The 23,954-nt window shown below is 41.0% G+C and overlaps 1 protein-coding gene across 1 annotated transcript; it reads right to left on the bottom strand.

Moving 5' to 3' along the window:
- Positions 1-3,592: 3,592 nt before the first annotated feature.
- Positions 3,593-23,625, bottom strand: steap2 (STEAP family member 2, metalloreductase). Its single transcript, XM_061965087.1, has 6 exons — positions 23,480-23,625; positions 20,545-20,933; positions 13,065-13,231; positions 10,189-10,716; positions 7,548-7,712; positions 3,593-4,648 (listed from the first exon to the last, which is right to left on the bottom strand). The coding sequence occupies exons 2-6, from the start codon at positions 20,885-20,887 to the stop codon at positions 4,355-4,357; spliced, it is 1,497 nt and encodes a 498-aa protein (XP_061821071.1). The 5' UTR covers positions 20,888-20,933; positions 23,480-23,625; the 3' UTR covers positions 3,593-4,354.
- Between the last annotated feature and the right edge of the window lie 329 nt (positions 23,626-23,954).

The following is a 23,954-nucleotide window of genomic DNA, read 5'->3' as shown; positions in this document are numbered from 1 at the left end:
AATGGCAACTAGAGCGCTATTGACTAGATGGCAACTAGAGCGCTATTGACTAGATGGCAACTAGATGGCAACTAGAGCGCTATTGACTAGATAGCAACTAGATGGCAACTAGAGCGCTATTGACTAGATGGCAACTAGAGCGCTATTGACTAGATGGCAACTAGATGGCAACTAGAGCACTATTAACTAGATGGCAACTAGAGTGCTATTGACTAGATGGCAACTAGAGCGCTATTAACTAAATGGCAACTAGAGCGCTATTGACTAGATGGCAACTAGATGGCAACTAGAGCGCTATTAACTAGATGGCAACTAGAGTGCTATTGACTAGATGGCAACTAGAGCGCTATTAACTAGATGGCAACTAGAGTGCTATTAACTAGATGGCAACTAGAGCGCTATTGACTAGATGGCAACTAGAGCGCTATTAACTAGATGGCAACTAGAGTGCTATTGACTAGATGGCAACTGAAGCGTTATTAGCTAGCTAATAGCTATTAGCTGGCTGTGGACAAATGGACTGTGCGTGTTCAGTTTCTGTCTTGAACAAACCCCACAACGTTTCTGTAGACTTTTGAAATAGTTTTTAACACATTGTTGGACTTTTACATGACAGTGTCACACACAAGCAGTGCAAGTACACAGTTGAAAAATGATGTGCAAATACAAGAAGAAATAAAAAAACAACTTCAGTTTGATTACTTGCTGTGGATCAGTAAATATTTGTCCAATCACATTTCTTCTTGTAGAACTTCCACAGATGATGGATTCACCAGCACTACACAATACTAGTCATGGACAGGAAGGGTTTACTCGCTAAACAAATATTTCAGTCTTTGGCTCGCAGGAGTTATGGCCAGCAATAGTGCCAAGGAGAATCCATAGCTCGAAAAACATAGGTGGTTCATTCAAGTCAGCTGTTTGGGAACCCTTTTGCTTCCCAGTGAAATATGTCAACAAAGACAAGTAAATAAATACAAAGTGAAACTACGTCAACCAATTATTTACTTTACAATAATCACTCTTTAAACTCTTACTCTTGTACTTGTCAATTAGATGATATAAACATAGCAACTATTTCAACTATTAGATGACAAAAACATAGCAGCGGTTTTCAACGTTTTCCAGGCCAAGGAACACCGAGTTAATGAAGAGATGCTGCATGGGCTCTAAACACTGGCAACTAGCACGCTATTAGCTAGCTGGCAACTAGCGCGCTATTAGCTAGCTGGCAACAAGAGCGCTATTAGCTAGCTGGCAACAAGAGCGCTATTAGCTAGCTGGCAACTAAAGCGCTATTAGCTAGCTGGCAACTAGCGTGCTATTAGCTAGCTGGCAACTGGAGCGCTATTAGCTAGCTGGCAACTAGAGCGCTATTAGCTATCTGGCAACTAGCACGCTATTAGCTAGCTTGCAACTAGGGCGCTAGTTGCTATCTGGCAACTAGCGCGCTGGGAACTAGAGCGCTATTTGCTAGCTGGCAACTAGCACGCTATTAGCTAGCTGGTAATTAGATCGCTAGTCGCTAGCTGGCAACTAGCACGCTGGGAACTAGGGCGCTATTAGCTAGCTGGCAACTAGCAACTCGGGCGCTATTAGCTAGCTGACAACTAGCACTCTAGTTGCTAGCTGGCAACTACTACGCTATTAGCTAGCTAGTAACTACCACGCTATTAACTCGCTGGCAACTACAGCGCTGGCAACTAAAGTGTTATTAGCTAGCTGGCAATTAGCACGTGTTATGTTAGCTGGCAACTAGGGCGCCATTAGCTAGCTGGCAACTAGAGCGATAGTCGCTATCTGGCAACTAGCGCGCTGGGAACTAGGGCGCTATTAGCGAGCTGGCAACTAGGGCGCTATTAGCTAGCTGGTAACTAGCACTGTAGTTGCTAGCTGGCAACTAGTATGCTACTAGCTAGCTAGTAACTAGCGCGCTATTAGCTCGCTGGCAACTACAGCGCTGGCAACTAAAGTGTTATTAGCTTGCTGACAATTACCACGTGTTAAGTTAGCTAGCAACTAGGGTGCTATTAGCTAGCTGGCAACTTGAGCACAAGTCGGTATCTGGCAACTAGCGCGCTGGGAACTAGGGCGCTATTAGCTAGCTGACAACTAGCACTCTAGTTGCTAGCTGGCAACTACTACGCTATTAGCTAGCTAGTAACTACCACGCTATTAACTCGCTGGCAATTACAGCGCTGGCAACTAAAGTGTTATTAGCTAGCTGGCAATTAGCACGTGTTATGTTAGCTGGCAACTAGGGCGCCATTAGCTAGCTGGCAACTAGAGCGATAGTCGCTATCTGGCAACTAGCGCGCTGGGAACTAGGGCGCTATTAGCGAGCTGGCAACTAGGGCGCTATTAGCTAGCTGGTAACTAGCACTGTAGTTGCTAGCTGGCAACTAGTATGCTACTAGCTAGCTAGTAACTAGCGCGCTATTAGCTCGCTGGCAACTACAACGCTGGCAACTAAAGTGTTATTAGCTAGCTGGCAATTAGCATGTGTTAAGTTAGCTGGCAACTACAGCGCTATTAGCTAGCTGGCAACTAGAGTGCAAGTCACTATCTGGCAACTAGCGCGCTGGGAACTAGGGCGCTATTAGCTAGCTGGCAACTGGGGCGCTATTAGCTAGCTGGCAACTAGGGCGCTATTAGCTAGCTGGCAACTAGGGCGCCATTAGCTAGCTGGCAACTAGAGCGATAGTCGCTATCTGGCAACTAGCGCGCTGGCAACTAGGGCGCTATTAGCTAGCTGGCAACTGGGGCGCTATTAGCTAGCTGGCAACTAGGGCGCCATTAGCTAGCTGGCAACTAGAGCGATAGTCGCTATTTGGCAACTAGCGCGCTGGGAACTTGGGCGCTATTAGCTAGCTGGCAACTGGGGCGCTATTAGCTAGCTGGCAACTAGGGCGCTATTAGCTAGCTGGCAACTAGGGCGCCATTAGCTAGCTGGCAACTAGAGCGATAGTCGCTATATGGCAACTAGCGCGCTGGCAACTAGGGCGCTATTAGCTAGCTGGTAACTAGCACTGTAGTTGCTAGCTGGCAACTAGTATGCTACTAGCTAGCTAGTAACTAGCGCGCTATTAGCTCGCTGGCAACTAAAGTGTTATTAGCTAGCTGGCAATTACCACATGTTAAGTTAGCTAGCAACTAGGGCGCTATTAGCTAGCTGGCAACTTGAGCACAAGTCGGTATCTGGCAACTAGCGCGCTGGGAACTAGGGCGCTATTAGCTAGCTGGCAACTAGCACGCTATTAGCTAGCTGGCAACTAGAGCCCTATTAGCTAGCTGGCAACTAGAGCGCTATTAGCTAGCCGGCAACTACAGCGCTATTAGCTAGCTGGCAACTAGCACGCTATTAGCTAGCTGGCAACTAGCGCGCTAGTCGCTATCTGGCAACTAGCGCGCTGGGAACTAGAACGCTATTAGCTAGCTGGCAACTAGCACTCTAGTTGCTAGCTGGAAACTAGTATGCTATTAGCTAGCTGGCAACTAGCACGCTATTAGCTAGCTGGCAACTAGAGCCCTATTAGCTAGCTGGCAACTAGAGCGCTATTAGCTAGCCGGCAACTACAGCGCTATTAGCTAGCTGGCAACTAGCACGCTATTAGCTAGCTGGCAACTAGCGCGCTAGTCGCTATCTGGCAACTAGCGCGCTGGGAACTAGAACGCTATTAGCTAGCTGGCAACTAGCACTCTAGTTGCTAGCTGGAAACTAGTATGCTATTAGCTAGCTAGTAACTAGCACGCTATTAGCTCGCTGGCAACAACAGCGCTGGCAACTAAAGTGTTATTAGCTATCTGGCAATTAGCACGTGTTAAGTTAGCTAGCAACTAGAGCGCTATTAGGTAGCCGGCAACTAGAGCGTTAATTGCTCGCTGGCAACTAGCCCGTTAGTCACAAGCTGGCAGCTAGCGCCGCTAATCGTTAGTCGACAACTTGAGCGCTAATCGCTAGCTATCGTATAGGCTAACATGAAAATAATATAAGTATCGATCCATGTTTTTGTTTGACAGCTGCCAGGTACATGTCACTGCCATTTATAAAGAACGCAAGATAAAAATAATAATGATTTATAAACTATACCACATAACATTTAAAAAACAACAGGTGTTGGATCAATGTGGACATTAAAGACTTATTTTGTGGAAAAATTGTGGGGAACATAAAAAAATATATTAGACTATATATTATTGCGGACCCCCTGTTTAAGACCCCTGATATATACCTCATATTTATACGATTTTTAAGCAGTTTTATGTTGAAAAAAACAAAACATAATAATGACCAAACACGCGTACGTATTGAAGCGTGATGACTGACGATGGCGTGGCGTCACTGCGCCGCAGGTTACATAATGGTGACTCGCTCCGGTGAAATGTTGACAGCTGAGCCGCCGGGCTGGAGGTTTTTGCTCTGATGCTGACTGGGATCAAGACCGCGGCGGATGCGGTGGAGCTTGTGGGCCACACACGGAAGCAGCATGACAAGCTTGCCCCCGATGACACACGACGGCAGTGCCAGCGCCACCACGAAGCTCGGGGGCATGTAGAAGCGGTACGCGTCCTCTTCGAAGGCTCGCTTCCAGCCGAAGAGGAAGCCGTGGAATGTGGCGATCAGCAGAGCGATGTAACCCAGAGTGGACTAGAACAAAGAACAACATGAAGACTTCGAGGATTCCAGCACAGGAACGACCTCCACTTTGCGCATTTTTATGCCGCTTTAGGGCAGAGGTGTCCAATATTTTATTTAAAGCTAAAAAAAAGGCTTATATACATATATATATATATATATATATATATATATATATATATATAAATATATATATATATACAGTGGTGTCCAAACTACGGCCCGCGGGCGTCTTCAATCTGGCCCGCGAGACGTCACAAGTTTCATAAGGAGTCTGGCCCTCGGGGTGCCTTCAGCTAACAGCTGCAAATTTGCTGCCATTTTGAAGCCATTGTGAGGAAATCAAGCCAACGACCATGGATTATACTTTGAAGTAGAGATGTCCGATAATGTCTTTTTTGCCGATATCCGATATTCCGATATTGTCCAACTCTTAATTACCGATTCCGATACCAACCGATACCGATATATACAGACGTGGAATTAACACATTATTATGCCTAATTTTGTTGTAATATCTCGCTGGATGCATTAAACAATGAAACAAGGTTTTCCAAAATAAATCAACTCAAGTTATGGAAGAAAAATGCCAACATGGCACTGCCATATTTATTATTGAAGTCACAAAGTGCCTTTTTTTTTTAACATGCCTCAAAACAGCAGCTTGGAATTTGGGACATGCTCTCTCTGAGAGAGCATGAAGAGGTTGAGGTGGGCGGGGTTGGGGCGGTAGAGGGTAGCGGGGTGTATATATTGTAGCATCTCGAAAGAATTAGTGCTGCAAGGGCTTCTGGGTATTTGTTCTGTTGTGTTTATGTTGTGTTACGGTGCAGATGTTCTCCCGAAATGTGTTTGTCATTCTTGTTTGGAGTGGGTTCACAGTGTGGCGCATATTTGTAACAGTGTTACAGTTGTTTATACGGCCACCCTCAGTGTGACCTGTATGGCTGTTGACCAAGTATGCTTGGCATTCACTTGTGTGTGTGTGAAAAGCCGTAGATATTATGTGATTGGGCCGGCACGCAAAGGCACCACTCCGTACAGCGGCTTTTTAATCATAAATGTTACTTTTTTAAACCGATACCGATAATTTCCGATATTACATTTTAAAGCATTTATCGGCCGATAATATCGGCAGTCCGATTTTATCGGACATCTCTACTTTGAAGTGTAAACAGGACAGCTTTTACTTAAAGTAAAAGAACCGATCCAAGCAACCTTTCCCACTCAAGGCGCAAAACAACTAACACAGAAAGTCAACCCTTATGGTCACACATAACACAACCCGCTCACTGAACTTTGTGGATATCATAAAACATGTCCATACACAACACATAAATAAAACATGTCATCCATTTAAATCAACTGCAATGCATGATGGGAAAAATGCAATGCATACAGTCGGATTTCGGCCCCAGGCCAATTGTTTTTAGCCCAATGTGGCCCCAAGTCGAAACGTTTGGACACCCGTGGCCGAGCACAAGGGTTCTTAACCTTTTCGACATTGGGGCCTAACTTTTACACTACAGAGGGGTCCGGGGCCCGCTCAAATATTAACACTGATTTAGTCATCTTACTCTTGATTTTAATCATGTTCAATAGTCATATATCACCTACTTACAGTTTACAACCTTCAAAAGATATGAAAGATGTGTAAATCAGAAACATGTTTATTAATATTGTAACATGTTATTGATATTTATTATTAGAGATGTCCGATAATGGCTTTTTTGCCGATATCCGATATCTCCCTGAGAGAGCATGAGGAGGTTGAAGTGGGCGGGGTTGGGGGGAACGGGGTTGAGGTGGGGGGGTAGGGGGTACCAGGGGTGTATATTGCAGCGTCCCGGAAGAGTTAGTACTGCAAGGGGTTCTGGGTATTTGTTCTGTTGTGTTTATGTTGTGTTACAGTGCGGATGTTCTCCCGAAATGTGTTTGTCATTCTTGTTTGGTGTGGGTTCACAGTGTGGTGCATATTTGTAACAGTGTTAAAGTTGTTTATACGGCCACTCTCAGTGTGACCTGTATGGCTGTTGACCAAGTATGAATTGCATTCACTTGTGTGTGTGAAAAGCCGTAGATATTATGAGACTGGGTCAGCACGCAAAGGCAGTGCCTTTAAGGTTTATTGTCGCTCTCAGCGGCGTTTTAAAAAGTCATACATTTTACTTTTTCAAACCGATACCGATAATTTCCGATATTACATTTTTAAGCATTTATCGGTCGATAATATCAGCAGCCCGATATTATCGGACATCTCTATTTATTATATATTATTGATAACGTAACATAAACTTCGGACTTTAGAAAAATAAGAAGTGACTCATAAATAACTGATGAAAAACAAATTGACATACACTTATATTGTGCTAAAATAAATAACACTGATAATGAATATGTTTCTGAACTAAACTGTCAATACAATTTAAGCGCAAATGAAAATACAGCTTCAACACTTTAGTCATAATTTTTGCGCTTAAGAATCTTTTCCATGACTTTAGCTTCAGACTTCTGTCTGTTATTGTCATTACTGCCGCAAGTGGTGAAAAATTGCATTACAACTGAGTCCGAACCGCAACTGAGAAACATGTATGTTTTGGCGGCCCTCTAGGGGGCGCTCGCGGAACAACCTATGTTTAAGAAACACTGGTCGAGCATGTACCTTTTGTAAATAACTTAAGTAAAATAGAACAAAAAAGTGTGTTTATTGGAGGACACTTAGATGTTAACTTGCTATTCATCATCTGATACGTGTGCTAATATCGGACATATCAATATCGGATTGTGACACACCGACTTGCAACACCGAGTTAGTTGTATGACAAGAGTTTTTCAATGAATCAGATATGGATGTGTGCCATGAAAAGGGTGGGCTACTGGACATGAGGTACTGATCAGATCAAGTCCATACCTGAATGAAGCCAAACTCCCTCCAGTTGAGTGTTTGCTGCACAGAAGGAATGGAAGTGACGGCCAGCAGGGACATGAGTCCCAGACTCATGACCCCAAAGGAGACGTACATCTCCACTCTCCACACCTCCTCCTCATTCCAGGAATCCACCACATTGGAATGGACCTGCCGTTGGAAAACGTCATCACAAACTTAAAAAAAAGCACATTGTCCCCAAAATGAATGCGAAAATAAATACTGTACACACCATTGCTTTCTAGTGAAAGTATTTTCTTTGGATGTATTACTCCCTGTGTTGTATTTGTCATGTCTTTTGATCATGTTTTTGTTTGGCTATGTTCTATTTGGTTTTTGAACTCTTTTTATTTCCTGTTTTTACTTCCTTGCCTTGTCACCATGACGACCATTAGTTTCACCTGTTTCACGTTTGGACTCACGCACCTGTCATTAATCATGTCCTTATTATTTAAGCTTGTAGTTGCCAGGCAGTCGGCCTGGCGACATTACCTCTGTTACCCATGCTACCCATGATACTCTTGTATATCATAGTTCATGCTGATGTTAATTTCATGCTCCGCTCATGCCACAGTAAGTGTTTTTGTTTCATGTCCATAGTTTCTGCCCAAGTGCTAGTTTGTGTTTTCTTAGTCAAGTTTGTGTCTCCGCCTTGTGCGCGCTTTTTGTTTGTTCCTTTTTATAGTAAAATTAAATTATGTCTTTACCTTCACGCCATGTCCGATCCAATTCCTTTGCATTCCGGGAAAACAAACCACCCCATAGTCCACGTCATGACAGTATTCTTTAAAAGTGCTGCTTATGTGAACAATTGTTCATGTTTTTTATATTTAGAAGTACTCTCAATCAGAGGGCATTCAACTGTTTTTAGGAACTAAATCTTTAAACGGAGTGTAACCTTGTAGCATAATACACTGTAAACAAAAACTTGTGGATTTTAAAGTAAAAAAAAAAAAAACTGCCAGAATTTTACAGTAAATTGACGGTGTTTTTTACAATGCAAACTGAAAACCTGTACTACTGTTACTTTGTAGGTAAAATTCTGGTGACTGTAAATTCTAATTGTAGTCTTTACAGTGTCTCTACTGTAAAAACTATTAGTGTTATTTTAACGGCAACATTTAAGGAACTGACCAGTCAGGTTTTTTTAACCATAAAATCAATGTTTTTACAGTGTATTACTGTTATTTTTACAGTAACATTTTATTTTTATTTTTTTACCGTAAAATCTATGGTTGACGTTTTTACAGTGCGTTACTGTAAATGGAAAACCAATAACTGTTATTTTTACGGTAACATTTTGGCAACTGAGTTGCCACTTATTGTACTATAAAATCCATAGCTTTTACAGTGCATAACTGTAAATGGTAAAACGATTATTATTTTAACGGTAAAATGCTCGCGACTGATCAGCCATTTTAACCCTGGTAAATCTACGGTTGTAGTTTTTACAGTCTGTTACTGTAAATGGAAAAACAAACAATTACTGTTATCTTTATGGTAACAATCAAGAAACTGAACTGCCGTTTTTTTTTTTTTACCGTAAAATCTATGGTTGTAGTTTTTACAGTGTGTTACTGTAAATAAAAAACGATAACTGTTATTTTATAGTAAAATTTTGGCAACTTAACTGCCATTTTTTTACGGTAAAAGCTATGCTCGTTGTTTTTACAGTGTATTACTGTTACTTTACAGTAAAATTCTGGCGACTGAACTGTCAGGTTTTTTTTTAACTATAAAACCTTTGGTTGTAGTTTTTACAGTGAATAGTAAATAGAAAAACGATTAGTGTTATTTTTACAGTAAAATTTGGGTAACTTGGCTGCCATTTTTTTTTTAACGTTAAAAGCTACGCTTGTTGTTTTTACAGTGTATTACTGTTACTTTACAGTAAAATTCTTGCGACCAAGCTGACAGTTTTTTTAAACCATAAAATCTATGGTTGTAGTTTTTACAGTGTATTACTGTGAATAAAAAACAGTAACAATGTTATTTTTAAGGTAAAATTCTGGCGACTGAGCTGCCAGTTGTTTACTGTAAAACCCATAGTTGTTTTTACAGTGTATTACTTACTGTAAGTGGAAAAACGATTAGTGTTAATTTAATGGTAAAATTATGCCAACTGAACTGCCAATTTTTTACCATAAAAAATCTATAGTTGTAGTTTTTACAGTGTATTACTGTAAATAGAAAAACGATAACTGTTATTTTTTAACGGTAAACATTTGGCAACTTAGCTGCTATTTTTTTTCACGGTAAAAGCTGCGCTTGTTGTTTTTACTGTGTATTACTGTTTAAATTAATTTACAGTAAAATTCTGGCTACCGAGCTGACAGTTTTTCTTAAACATAAAATCCATGGTTGTAGTTTTTACAGTGTGTTACTGTAAATAGAGAAACAATACCACTGTTATTTTAACGGTAAAATTCAGGCCACTGCCCTGCCATTTTTTTTTACCGTACAATCTACAGTTGTTTCTACAGCGTAGCCTACAGTAAGTCAAAGGCGTTTGACCCTGAACACATTCTGAATACGTTCTTATTTCCACTTGTATCATTATATTAAATATTATTAAGAGGTTTATGGCTAAATAAAGATACAAGAGGGTGAAGAAAGGGTTTCTGACCTGTTGGACAGCCGTGTTGAGCAGCAGGTACCTCTCAGACCTTCTCATGGGCAAACAGAGACTGTAGAGAACGTGGACCGAGGCGAAGAAAAAGCTGAGCAGGCCTAACTGTTTGCGACACTGCAGCCAGCCCTGCAGCCAGCCAGGCAGATGCCGGTACTTGGTTCCGTAGTAGAGCTGGTGGGCCGCCGCCACCTGGCCCGCCAGGTAGACCAGCGCCAGGAGAGTTATGGCCACGGTGGGTAGCGTCCTGTTGACCGTCTCGATGGGGATCTTGTAGAAGTGGCTCTGCTTGTGCTTGAGGTACGGGTGGACGACGTCTCGGACGAAGGAGTAGGCGAAGAAGAAGATGGAGAGGGTGACGGCGGCGAGGACGGGGCCCTTCCAGCCCGGGAACAAGCGCAGCGGCATGTTCTCGATGGCCTGGGAGGAAGACAGAAGTCCCATGTCTACCGGCTGGAAGGTCAGCCGGCGAGCTAACTCCATGATCTGATGACGAGCCTCCACCGAGTCGCTGCACACAAACACCTGCAGAGAAACGCACTTCCTGTAAATACCGTATTTTTCGGAGTATAAGTCGCACCGGCCGAAAATGCATAATAAAGAAGGAAAAAAACATATATAAGTCGCACTGGAGTATAAGTCGCATTTTTGGGGGAAATGTATTTGATAAAACCCAACACCAAGAATAGACATTTGAAAGGCAATTTAAAATAAATAAAGAATAGTGAACAACAGGCTGAATAAGTGTACGTTATATGAGGCATAAATAACCAACTGAGAACGTGCCTGGTATGTTAACGTAACATATTATGGTAAGAGTCATTCAAATAACTATAACATATAGAACATGCTATACGTTTACCAAACAATCTGTCACTCCTAATCGCTAAATCCCATGAAATCTTATACGTCTAGTCTGTTACGTGAATGAGCTAAATAATATTAGTTGATATTTTACGGTAATGTGTTAATAATTTCACACATAAGTTGCTCCTGAGTATAAGTCGCACCCCCGGCCAAACTATGAAAAAAACTGCGACTTATAGTCCGAAAAATACGGTACTGCGTACCAACATTATACACAGTATGACATCATGTATAGCAGGTCTACTCAACTGGCGGCCCACATGCCACATTTGGCCCGTCAAAGCTTTTTAATTGGCCCGCCGAACATCAGCCAAATAGGCTTGATGCCACTAGAGTGTCCGCCCTGAGATCGGTAGGTCATACTTGCCAACCTTGAGACCTCCGATTTCGGGAGGTGGGGGGTGAGGGGTGGGGGGCGTGGTCGGGGTGGGGCGGGGGGCGTGGTTGGGGGCGTGGTTAAGATATATATATATAAGAAATACTTGACTTTCAGTGAATTCTAGCTATATATATATATATATATATATATATATATATTTTATTACATATATATATATATATATATATATATATATATATACAGTATATATAAATAAATAAAAGAAATACTTGAATTTCAGTGTTCATTTATTTACACGTATACACACACATAACACTCATCTACTCATTGTTGAGTTAAGGGTTGAATAGTCCATCCTTGTTCTATTCTCTGTCACTTTTTCAGAACACACACATTATACAAATATACATTATAAAATCAATAAGAAAACGGGAGCTCTAATTTGGGAGTCTGAATTAGGATCAGAAGTTCCTATATAAACATTGCGCACTCACGTCGCCTTTTTGTATTGATTACTGCAGCTGTGCACTGGATTCATCCACAAATACAAACTACAACTCACAAACACTTTAGAGTTAGGCTCCACCATCAGAATGTGTACTTAAACTTATAAAGATCACATGGATATTATTCAGTGAGTTGATTCACCAAAACTAACCTGTTATACAGGAGGAAAGAGCACACAGGACGTTTCAATTGTTCACAGACTGGTCGCTCTCATCAGAATGACAAGACACTTCCGGTCTGCAGGTGATAGCATTCAATTGGGAAGAAACGCCCTACTGCCCCCTACTGACCAATGTGATTACTGATAAATGTGTAATGACAGCTCAAAAAACGAATTCAAACCACAAAATAAAATAAATAAATCAACACAAAAATGTGACACATTATGGGTGGGTCACATATGCATGTACAATAGATGGCAGTATTGTCCTGTTTAAAAGTGTCACAACATTGCTGTTTACGGCACACAAACTGCTTTACAGTAGACGAAAACTTGACTGCTGTTGTTGTGTGTTGTTGCCAAGCTGGGAGGACGTTAATGAAACTGCCTAACAATAAGCCCACATAAGAAACCAAGAACTCGCCCTCCATCATTAGCTGTTTATATTGTGGGAAAGCGGACGTGTGAACAGGCTGTCAACACGTCACTCAGGTCCGTATGGAGGTGGAGGGGGCGTGGCCACCAGCTCCACCTGAATTTCGGGAGATTTTCGGGAGAAAATTTGTCCCGGGAGGTTTTCGGGAGAGCCGCTGAATTTCGGGAGTCTCCCGGAAAATCCGGGAGGGTTGGCAAGTATGCGGTAGGTTGTGAGTTCAAACCCCGGCCGAGTCATACCAAAGACTAAAAAAATGGGACCCATTACCTCTCTACTTGGCACTCAGCATCAAGGGTTGGAATTGGGGGTTAAATCACCAAAAATGATTCCCGGGCGCGGCCACCGCTGCTGCTCACTGCTCCTCTCACCTCCCAGGGTGAGGGGAGAGTCGATGACTAATCGACTATCAAAATAGTTGTAGCCTTAGTTCTCAATTACTATTTCAGTTCAGGAGGGGGCGTGAATAAATCATTTGGAAGCAATGCATTATTACTAAGTGAACTTTCAAGAAGAGACTAGACTAAAGTCAAGTAAAGTAAAAAGGTGTATGTAGAGGAATCTACCTGTGTGCTGGCGTCCTTGGGTGTGGTCTGCAACATGGCCCAGGATGAGATGACGTTGAAGGCTTTCACCACGATGGAGTGTGGCAGCAACGAGGACAGGTACTCGGCATTGGACTCTGGGTACTGGTTCACCCGCCGGTTGTTACTCACGTCCACCAATATCTTTCCTGCAAGGAGACGTGACCAACAGTATCAAATTCATTCTGTAATATGGGGGGGGGGGGCATAACAGCACATTTAGCATCAGTAAAGAACTATCTTGACACATACAGATTTTTCCTACGCTTTTGACCCTGTGGCTTAAAAAAATTGTGCGGCTAATTTATGGATTTTTATTTGCTGACAGCAATAAAGCAAATCGTTTAACAAAAAACAAGCCGAAACTGAATAGGTGTGTTATTGTTTGTGCTCTGGCGCCATCTTTTGCTTTTGGATGAGTTCTCTCACTGCAGGTGCTGCACTGCCCTTCTGTTTAGACCATGGGTGTCAAACTCTGGCCCGCGGGCCAAAATTGGCCCGCCGTGTAATTTCACTTGGCCCTTGAGGCGATATCAAATTAACACTAGAGCTGGCCCGCCAATTATATACAGCAGCGGTGCCGCGGTAACACCGCATTCACCGCTAATTCCCATACTTGCCAACACTCCCGGGAGACTCCCAAATTTCAGTGCCCCTCCCAAAAAATCATCACGTCCGCTTTTCTAGAAGGTGTGTGTGTGGGGGTGGGGGTGGTAGCGGGGGGTGTATTTTGTAACGTCCTGAAAGAGTTAGTGCTGCAAAGGGTTCTGGGTATTTGTTCTGTTGTGTTTATGTTGTGTTACGGTGCGGATGTTCTCCCGAAATGTGTTTGTCATTCTTGTTTGGTGTGGATTCACAGTGTGGCGTATATTTCTAACAGTGTTAAAGTTTTTTATACGGCCATCCTCAGTGTAACCTGTATCGCTGTTGATCAAGTATGCGTTGCATTCACGTGTGTGTGCGTACAGAAGCCGCACATATCTTGTGACTGGGCCGGCACGTTGTTAGAATGGATAAAAAGCGGACGTGACGACAGCTCGTAGAGGACGTTAAAGGCAGTGCCTTTAAGGCACACCCCCCAAGACTGTGGTCCGGGTGGACTACGAGATATAATGACTGATGAACACCTTCGTTCGATAATGAAGGTTGCCTCAGCTCAAAGGCTGAGCCCCGACATTAATGAACTAGCATCCAAGAAAAGATGGCAGGTATCTGGCTTGGGAACATCAGATTAGATCAGTGTGTTGCAAACTGAGCAGTTTAAAGTCCTGAATGGTTTTTTATTTATTGTTATTTTATTTTCGAATTTATTAGCCTGTGGAAAAAGTTAATGTTGATATTTACCTCAGAGGGCTGCAAATAGAAAATGTTTTATTTAAATTGTATTTGATATGCCATTGATATTTTTTAATTATTATTATTATTATTTGAAACTCAATTTTGCATGTCACTATAAAGTTATATAAGCCTTGCTTGTTCAATATTCAATGCAAAACTTGTTTGGGTCCCTATTAAAAGGTTAATTTGTTCAACCTTGGCCCGCGGCTTTGTTCAGTTTTAAATGTTGGCCCACTCTGTATTTGAGTTTGACACCCCTGGTTTAGACGGTGCTTTCAACCGGAAGTAGAAGTGCGGTTCCGTCTTCTAAACGTCCACAGGGTTTCTACTTGTGTGGCTTCTTCATTCATTACTCCAAGCAACGTTTGTAAGCTTTACAGTATAACTAAAACAATTCATACTTACTAAACCGACCCATGTGTGATGTCTGTAGGAGTGTTTTCATGCATATTTGTATGTGATATCGTAATGTAATGATGCTAGCGTCGTTAGCAATAGCAAATATGCTAACACATTTAGGAGTGTCAGTGTTAGTATTATTACCTTACGATGACATTCTTTATTTTATTGTTTCAGTTTCACAAATTCACCAAGACATCACCGGGGAGTTACTGATTCTGTTTAGCTGAATGGAGAGCTAGCTTTCGCAGTTTGATGTTTGATCAGCCAATCTACAGACACTCTTTGGAAACAATTAAGGTATGTAAATAAAAATTTACAAAATATTTCTGTGTAAATAACTAATTTAGCCTCTTTGGGTGATATTCGGTGGGCCAATGAAAAGCTTTGGCGGGCTGGAATGAGGCCCGTGGGCCGCCAGTTGGATGGGCCTGGGTTACATGTTAGAAAAGGTTGCATGGAGATGGTCTAAAAACATATTTTTAAAAATGTATTCTTAGAAAAAAATTAAATAAAAATGAATTACATTTTTTTTTTTATTAATTTTTTAAAATTATGATTTGATCTGGAATCGGGATGAATAAGAATCACGATTCGAGTGTGAATATTTGGGCACCTAACTATTCGATACGATTCAGGAGCAGACGATTCGATTCAAAATCGATTCTCTATTCAACACGATTCTTGATTCATACCGATTCATGCAATGTATTATTTGGTATAATAATTCTAATGAAACTTTTAAAAAACATGTTAAAGGTTAGAAAAGCTCCTTTTGGTTGTATGAAGATGGTCTAAAAATTACTTTCCAAAAAATTATTCTTGTAAAAAAATGTTATTGTTTTTTTTGTGTACTTCTATTAGAGGTGTGAATCTTTGGGCACCTAACGATTCAATCCGATTCAAATTATGGGGATGATGATTTCATTCAAAATCGATTTTCAATTCAACACGATTCTCGATTCAAACCGATTCTGATTCGATACAATTCAGGGGGTGACGATTCGATTCTCGATTCAAAACGATTCCTGATTCATGCAATGTATAGTTTGGTATAACAATTCTAATGAAACTTTTAAAAAACATGTTAAAGGTTAGAAAACCTCCTTTTGGTTGCATGGAGATGGTCTAAAAATGACTTTCAAAAAAATTATTCTTGTAAAAAAATGTTTTTTATTTTTTTTGTGTACCGGTACTCCTATTAGAGGTGTGAATCTTTGGGCACCAACGATTCAATCCGATTCAGCTTCTGGGGATGATGATTTGATTCAAAATCGATTTTCAATTCAACACGATTCTCGATTCAAACCGATTCTGATTCGATACGATTCAGGGGGTGACGATTCGATTCACAATCGATTCTCGATTCAACACGATTCTTGATTCATACCGATTCATGCAATGTATTATTTGGTACAACAATTCTAATGAAACTTTCAAAAAACATGTTAAAGGTTAGAAAACCTCTTTTTGGTTGCATGGAGATGCTCTAAAAATGACTTTCAAAAAAATTATTATTGTAAAAAAATGTTGTTGTTTTTTTGTGTACTCCTATTAGAGGTGTGAATCTTTGGGCACCTAACGATTCAATCCGATTCAGATTCTGGAGATGACGATTTGATTCAAAATCGATTTTCAATTCAACACTATTCTCGATTCAAACCGATTCTGATTCGATACGATTCAGGGGGTGTCGATTCGATTCACAATCGATTCTCGATTCAACACGATTCTTGATTCATACCGATTCATGCAATGTATTTTTTGGTATAATAATTATAATACAATTAAAACATGTTACAGGTTAGAAAAGCTCCTTCTGGTTGCGTGGAGATGGGACTTTAAAAAATGCATCATTCTAAAAAAAAAATGTCATTACATTTTTATTTTTTATTTTTTGTGCACTCCTATTAGGAGTGTGAATCTTTGGGTATCTATCGATCCGATACGATTTGACTCGGAATCGATTTTCAATTCAACACGATTCTTGATTCAAACTGATTCTCGCAATGTATTATTTGGTGTAATGATTAGAATGAAACTTTTTGAGAACAGATGACGGAGTAGAAAAGCTCCTTTAGGTTGCATTGGAGATGGCCTAAAACTTACTTTTAAAAAATGTATTCTTATGTAAAAAAAAAATTCAATTTCTCTTTGAATTTTGTGTGTGTTTGCACTCCTATTAGGGGTGTGAATCTTTGGGCACTTAACAATTTGATCCGATTCAAATTCTGGGGATGACGATTGGGATTCAGAATTGGTTTTCAATTCAACTCGATTCCCGAATCAACATGATTCTTGCAATGTATTATTTGGTATAATAATTCCAATATTTCTTTTTTTTTTAAACATGTTACAGTTTAGAAAAGCTTCTTCTGGTTGCACGTAGAAGGCCTACAATTGACTTTTAAAAAATTATTATTTTAATTACATTTTTTATTTCTATTTTTTGTGCACTCCTGTTAGGGGTGGGAATCTTTGGGCACCTATCGATTCGGTCCGATTCAGATTTTGGGGATGACGATTTTTGACTCAGAATCGATTTTCAATTCAACACGATTCTCGATTCAAACCGATTCTCGCAATGTATTATTTGATGTACCGGTAATGATTATAATGAAACTGTTTGAGAACAGGTGACGGGGTAGAAAAGCTTATTCTGGTTGCACGGAGATGGGACTTTAAAAAATCGATCCATCCATCCATCCATCTTCTTCCGCTTATCCGAGGTCGGGTCGCGGGGGCAGCAGCTTAAGCAGGGAAGCCCAGACTTCCCTCTCCCCAGCCACTTCGTCCAGCTCCTCCCGGGGGATCCCGAGGCGTTCCCAGGCCAGCCGGGAGAGATAGTCTTCCCAGCGTGTCCTGGGTCTTCCCCGTGGCCTCCTACCGGTCGGACGTGCCCGAAACACCTTCCTAGGGAGGCGTTCGGGTGGCATCCTGACCAGATGCCCGAACCACCTCATCTGGCTCCTCTCGATGTGGAGGAGCAGCGGCTTTACTTTGAGCTCCCCCCGAATGACAGAGCTTCTCACCCTATCTCTAAGGGAGAGCCCCGCCACTCGGCGGAGGAAACTCATTTTGGCCGCTTGTACCCGTGATCTTGTCCTTTCGGTCATGACCCAAAGCTCATGACCATAGGTGAGGATAGGAACGTAGATCGACCGGTAAATCGAGAGCTTTGCCTTCCGGCTCAGCTCCTTCTTCACCACAACGGATCGATACAGCGTCCGCATTACTGAAGACGCCGCACCGATCCGCCTGTCGATCTCACGATCCACTCTTCCCCCACTCGTGAACAAGACTCCGAGGTACTTGAACTCCTCCACTTGGGGCAAGATCTCCTCCCCAACCCGGACGGAGATGGCACTCCACCCTTTTCCGGGAGAGAACCATGGACTCGGACTTGGAGGTGCTGATTCCCATCCCAGTCGCTTCACACTCGGCTGCGAACCGATCCAGTGAGAGCTTAAGATCTTGGCCGGAGGAAGCCATCAGGACCACATCATCTGCAAATAGCAGTGACCTAATCCTGCAGCCACCAAACCAGATACCCTCAACGCCCTGACTGCGCCTAGAAATTCTGTCCATAAAGGTTATGAACATAATCGGTGACAAAGGGCAGCCTTGGCGGAGTCCAACCCTCACTGGAAACGTGTCCGACTTACTGCCGGCAATGCGGACCAAGATCTTTAAAAAATGTATTATTATAAAAAAAAAAGAATTAATTTTATTTTTTTTATTTTTTGTTCACTCCTATTAGGGGTGTGAATCTTTGGGCATCTATCGATTCGATCCGATTCAGATTCTGAGGATGACGATTTGACTCGGAATCGATTTTCAATTTAACACGATTCTCGATTCAAACCGATTCTCGCAATGTATTATTTGGTGTAATGATTATAATGAAACTTTTGGAGAACAGATAACGCGGTAGAAAAGCTCCTTTAGGTTGCATAGAGATGGACTAAAACTTACTTTTAAAAAATTGATTCTTATGTAAAAAAAATTTTAATTTATTTTTGAATTTTTTGTGTGTTTGCACTCTTATTAGGGGTGTGAATCTTTGGGCACCTAACAATTCGATCCATTTCAAATTCTGGGGATGACGATTGGGATTCAGAATTGGTTTTCCATTCAACACGATTCTCGATTCAAACCGATTCTGATTCGATACGATTCAGGGGGTGACGATTCGATTCACAGTCGATTCTCGATTCAACGCGATTCTTGATTCCTACCAATTCATGCAATGTATTATTTGGTATAATAACTACAATCTTTCTTTCTTTTTTTAAACATGTTACAGTTTAGAAAATATTCTTCTGAATGCACGTAGAAGGCCTAAAATTTACTTAAAATTTTTTTTTAATTACAATTAAAAATTGAATTTCTATTTTTTGTGCACTCCTATTAGGTGTGTGAATCTTTGGGCACCTATCGATTCAATCCGATTCAGATTTTGGGGATGACGATTTGACACAGAATCGATTTTCAATTCAACACGATTCTCGATTGAAACCGATTCTCGCAATGTATTATTTGGTGTAATGATTATAATGAAAGTTTTTGAGAACAGATGACGGGGTAGAAAAGCTCCTTTAGGTTGCATGGAGATGGGACTTTAAAAAATGTATTATTATTAAAAAAAAAAGAATTAATTTTTTATTTTTACTTTTTGTTCACTCCTATTAGGGGTGTGAATCTTTGGGCATCTATCGATTCGATCCGATTCAGATTCTGAGGATGACGATTTGACTCGGTATCGATTTTCAATTCAACACGATTCTCGATTCAAACCGATTCTCGCAATGTATTATTTGGTGTATTGATTATAATGAAACTTTTTGAGAACAGATGACGCGGTAGAAAAGCTCCTTTAGGTTGCATGGAGATGGACTAAAACTTACTTTTAAAAAATTGATTCTTATGTAAAAAATTTTTTAATTTATTTTAGAATTTTTTGTGTGTTTGCACTCTTATTAGGGGTGTGAATCTTTGGTCAACTAACAATTTGATCCGATTCAAATTCTGGGGATGACGATTGGGATTCAGAATTGTTTTTCAATTCAACACGATTCTCGATTAAAACCGATTCTGATTCGATACGATTTAGGGGGTGACGATTCGATTCACAGTCGATTCTCGATTCAACGCGATTCTTGATTCATACCGATTCATGCAATGTATTATTTGGTATAATAATTACGATCTTTCTTTCTTTTTTTAAACATGTTACAGTTTAGAAAATATTCTTCTGGTTGCACGTAGAAGGCCTAAAATTGACTTTAAAAAAGCTATTTTTTTAATTAAATTTTTTATTTAAATTTTTTTTGCACTCCTATTAGGGGTGGGAATCTTTGGGCACCTACCGATTCGATCCGATTCAGATTTTGGGGATGACGATTTGGCTCAGAATCGATTTTCAATTCAACACGATTCTCGATTTGTATTATTCGGTGTAATGATTATAATGACACTTTTTCAGAACAGATGACGTGGTAGAAAAGCTCCTAAAAATAAAAAAGTATTCTGAATTGATTCAAAAACAACAACAAAAAATGTTCCTATCAATTTTTTACAATTATGATTCAATTTAGAATGGGGATGAGTAAGAATCATGATTCAGGTGTGAATCCATTTTTGTGTGCACCCTTAGTATTTCATAGTATTTTGACATGTGCAACAAATACAAAGTACTCGCAGTACAACATGCATGCAGTAGTACCTTCCAGTAAATGCTTGAGGTCCAACAAAACGGCGTAGTGTTCTCGCCGGATGGCCAAGAAGACCACGCTGGCCTTGCCGACCGCGTCCTCGTGGTGCGTCACGTCCACCACGTGAGGGAAGACGCGGGCCGCTTGGTGGGGATGCCGACTGCCGACCACCACGTGGAAGCCGCAGCGCAGCAGGCGGAGAGTCAAACCCTTGGAGAAATCCCCCGACCCCAAAATGGCGACGGTGGGCTGGACGGACACGCCGCCGCATTTGTACTCGTGCACGTGGGGCAGCAAGTAGGCCTGCCCGTCGTACGTGGACGTCAACAACAGAGCGCTTCGATTGCCGCTCATCGTTGACTCTCTTCTTCTGTGCTTTTCTGCTTCCACGACCCGAGTGCTGCGAGAAAAGAAAGATTGTGTTCATTAAAAACCAACAATGACTACTTTTAAATACGTACAGCCGGGGAGCCAAACTTTTTCCACTGAGGGCCGCAAACCGAAAAATGAAAGTGTGTGGGGGACATTTTTATGTATTCCATTTTTAAAACCAATAGAGTATATTTTTTTAACCCTCATGTTTGGACCTGGGGACCCGGAATGGTCTCAATCATAACATTAAAAAATAAATAAATCATATAATATAAATATATATATATTATTTTTCAATGATAAAATCTCTGGATCAACTTCAGGTCGATCTGTCGATAGAAGTTTGTTTTATGCCCTTTTTGTCAAAGAAAAACATGTTTTTTTTTAATGGCCAAAACTTATTATATGCAATATTTACCCCCCAAAAAATTTCAAAATGGAACATTTGATGTGGAGTAATATCATTTTTTGAGTAATGACAGTTTAAAAAAAAAAAAATCCCAGAAGAATCTTAAGAATCCAAAAGGGTCCCACTCATAAAAGTGTTAAAAATATTTTTTGATATATCAATCAATCAATGTTTATTTATATAGCCCTAAATCACAAAAGTCTCAAAGAGCTGTACAAGCCACAACGACATCCTCCATAGATATCTAATGTATTCATACATAGTTTATGTAGGATATACGCATGTATATATAACCTAATCATATTGTTTCTTCAATTTAAAAATAGCTGACCGTTTTTTCCCCCCTTCTCTGGGATTACATTCCCAGTTTTGATCTCGGACGTCTGGTCACTTATAGCATATAAGAATATTCTATTACTGTTAAGCAAACTATGAATAATAAAACACGCCAAACATGTGTCCTTTATCATAGCTACACGTATGACAAAAAAAAAAAGCGTGAAAATCAGTGGTATTCAGTGAGGTAAAATGAATTAAATCTAGACTCCAAACATCCCAGAACAAGATAGTCAGATTACTTCTAGACCTCCACCCCAGATCACACCTCACTCCTACCCACTTCTCCAAAGTGGGCTGGCTCAGGGTGGAGGACAGAGTAAAACAACTTGCATTAAACCTAGTCTATAAAATCCGCTACCCCTCCCTGATACCGAAGTACATGTCAAACTACTTTCTTAACGTAAATGACCGCCATAACCACAACACCAGAGGTAGCTCCACTAACCACGTTAAACCCAGATTCCGAACTAACAAAGGTCTTAACTCATTCTCTTTCTATGCCACATCAATATGGAATGCACTCCCAACAGGTGTAAAAGAAAGGGCATCTCTATCCTCCTTCAAAACCGCACTAAAAGAACACCTCCAGGCAACTTCAACCCTAAACTAACACGCTCCCTTCCTCATCATACCTTTTCGGATTGTAAATAATCAAATGTAAATAATCAAATGTAGACACTTTTTCTTATACTTTCTGAACTCTCTCTCTGTGTCCACTACTTGCTGTACATATCCTACCAAGTCAGTCCTACACGGTTTCAAAGTCCATTTCTCTGATGATGCAATTGTTGATGACTGAAGTGTTGATACCAACCAAACCTAACCCCCCCCCCCCCCTCCCCCCTCCATATCCCACACCCCGGATTGTAAATAATGTAAATAATTCAATGTATATACTCTGATGATAATCTTATGTGATGACTGTATTATGATGATAGTATATATATGATAGTATATATCCCGACTCAAACAAGTTGAAAAACTTATTCGGGTGTTACCATTTAGTGGTCAATTGTACGGAATATGTACTTCACTGTGCAATCGACTAATAAAAGTTGAAATCAATCAATCAATGCTCCTGCCAAATGAACTGCACTGAGTGGAGCGGATCACCACTCCAAGATGGCGGCCCCGCGTCTCGTCAGTAGCGCTCGATGCTGCGTACCCTTGTAAGATGTCTATGTGTCACGTAACAGAATATTTGACACTAAGACGCAAGCACGCTTGTCACGAATGAGTCGAACATTCTGAAAGTGGAAGAGTAGGAAATGTGGAGGAGCAGATGGATGAAAAAAACAATTAAAATAATTAGATGTGTGAATGTTTGTTAGCAATCACGGCAACTTGAGCGCGAATAGGTTAGCAGCGCTAGCTGCCAGCCAGCAATTAGCATGGTAGCTTCCAGCTAGCAATTAGCATGGTAGCTGCCAAGTAGCAATTAGCATGATACCTGCCAGCTAGCAATTAGCATGGTCGTTGCCAGCTATCAATTAGCATGGTAGTTGCTAACAAGCTAATAGCATGGTAATAGCAGCGCTATACTGTAATATGTGAATATTTTATTATTGCACAATAACAAGGTACATTTAGGACCGTTTTTTTTTTTAAATTTAAAATACAATTTTCCAAGTATGTCAGTGAAGATTATCAAAATGTTTTGGCAGCTTTATAAAGGATTCTCCTCGTACATGAAGAAGACACGCCGCGTCTGACCTACGCGCCCGTGACGTCATCAAGGACGTTAGCACCTGTAGCATCGCTAGCACGTTGACCGTAACGACGACACGTTCACGTAAAAGACGCACGTTTAGCTCCACGAGACGTACCTGAAGCTCAGCCGCCAGCCAGCGAGCTCTTGTGGGAGGAAAAGAAGCTTCTTCCTTCCGAGTCTGAACACCTTTTTTTATTTTTTTTATTTATTTATTTAACCGCGTCTACCTTTTACTGCACGGTGGTGCGTTTATGGCATGCGTGGAATCGGAAATCCCAACGTCCTGGTCAGTGGCAAGAAAAAAGCAAGAGCTGGTGTCATTGAATCACATCGTCATATTTGTGTGGGTTCACTCCAGGTAGCGTCCGTGGGAGCCCTTCTGCATCAGCAGGATGCTGTGGACGTGCGAGGGGGTGGGCTGAGCAGACCCGAGTTACACATTTTATAACAATGCATACGTTTCAAATACACGTTACAACACGTAAACACGCCATTTAAAAATGAAAACACAAATATGCCACGTTATTGTGCCACCTTTATTTCCTTTTAATTAAATGTAGCATCTAAAATGTCGGCTGGATGTTCTTTAT

The sequence above is a fragment of the Nerophis lumbriciformis genome, linkage group LG07, assembly GCF_033978685.3.
Source record: "Nerophis lumbriciformis linkage group LG07, RoL_Nlum_v2.1, whole genome shotgun sequence".
In the NCBI taxonomy this organism is placed as follows: Eukaryota; Metazoa; Chordata; class Actinopteri; order Syngnathiformes; family Syngnathidae; genus Nerophis; species Nerophis lumbriciformis.
The sequence above is the reverse complement of the archived record's forward strand: the minus strand, read 5'-3'. Positions and strand labels throughout refer to the sequence as shown.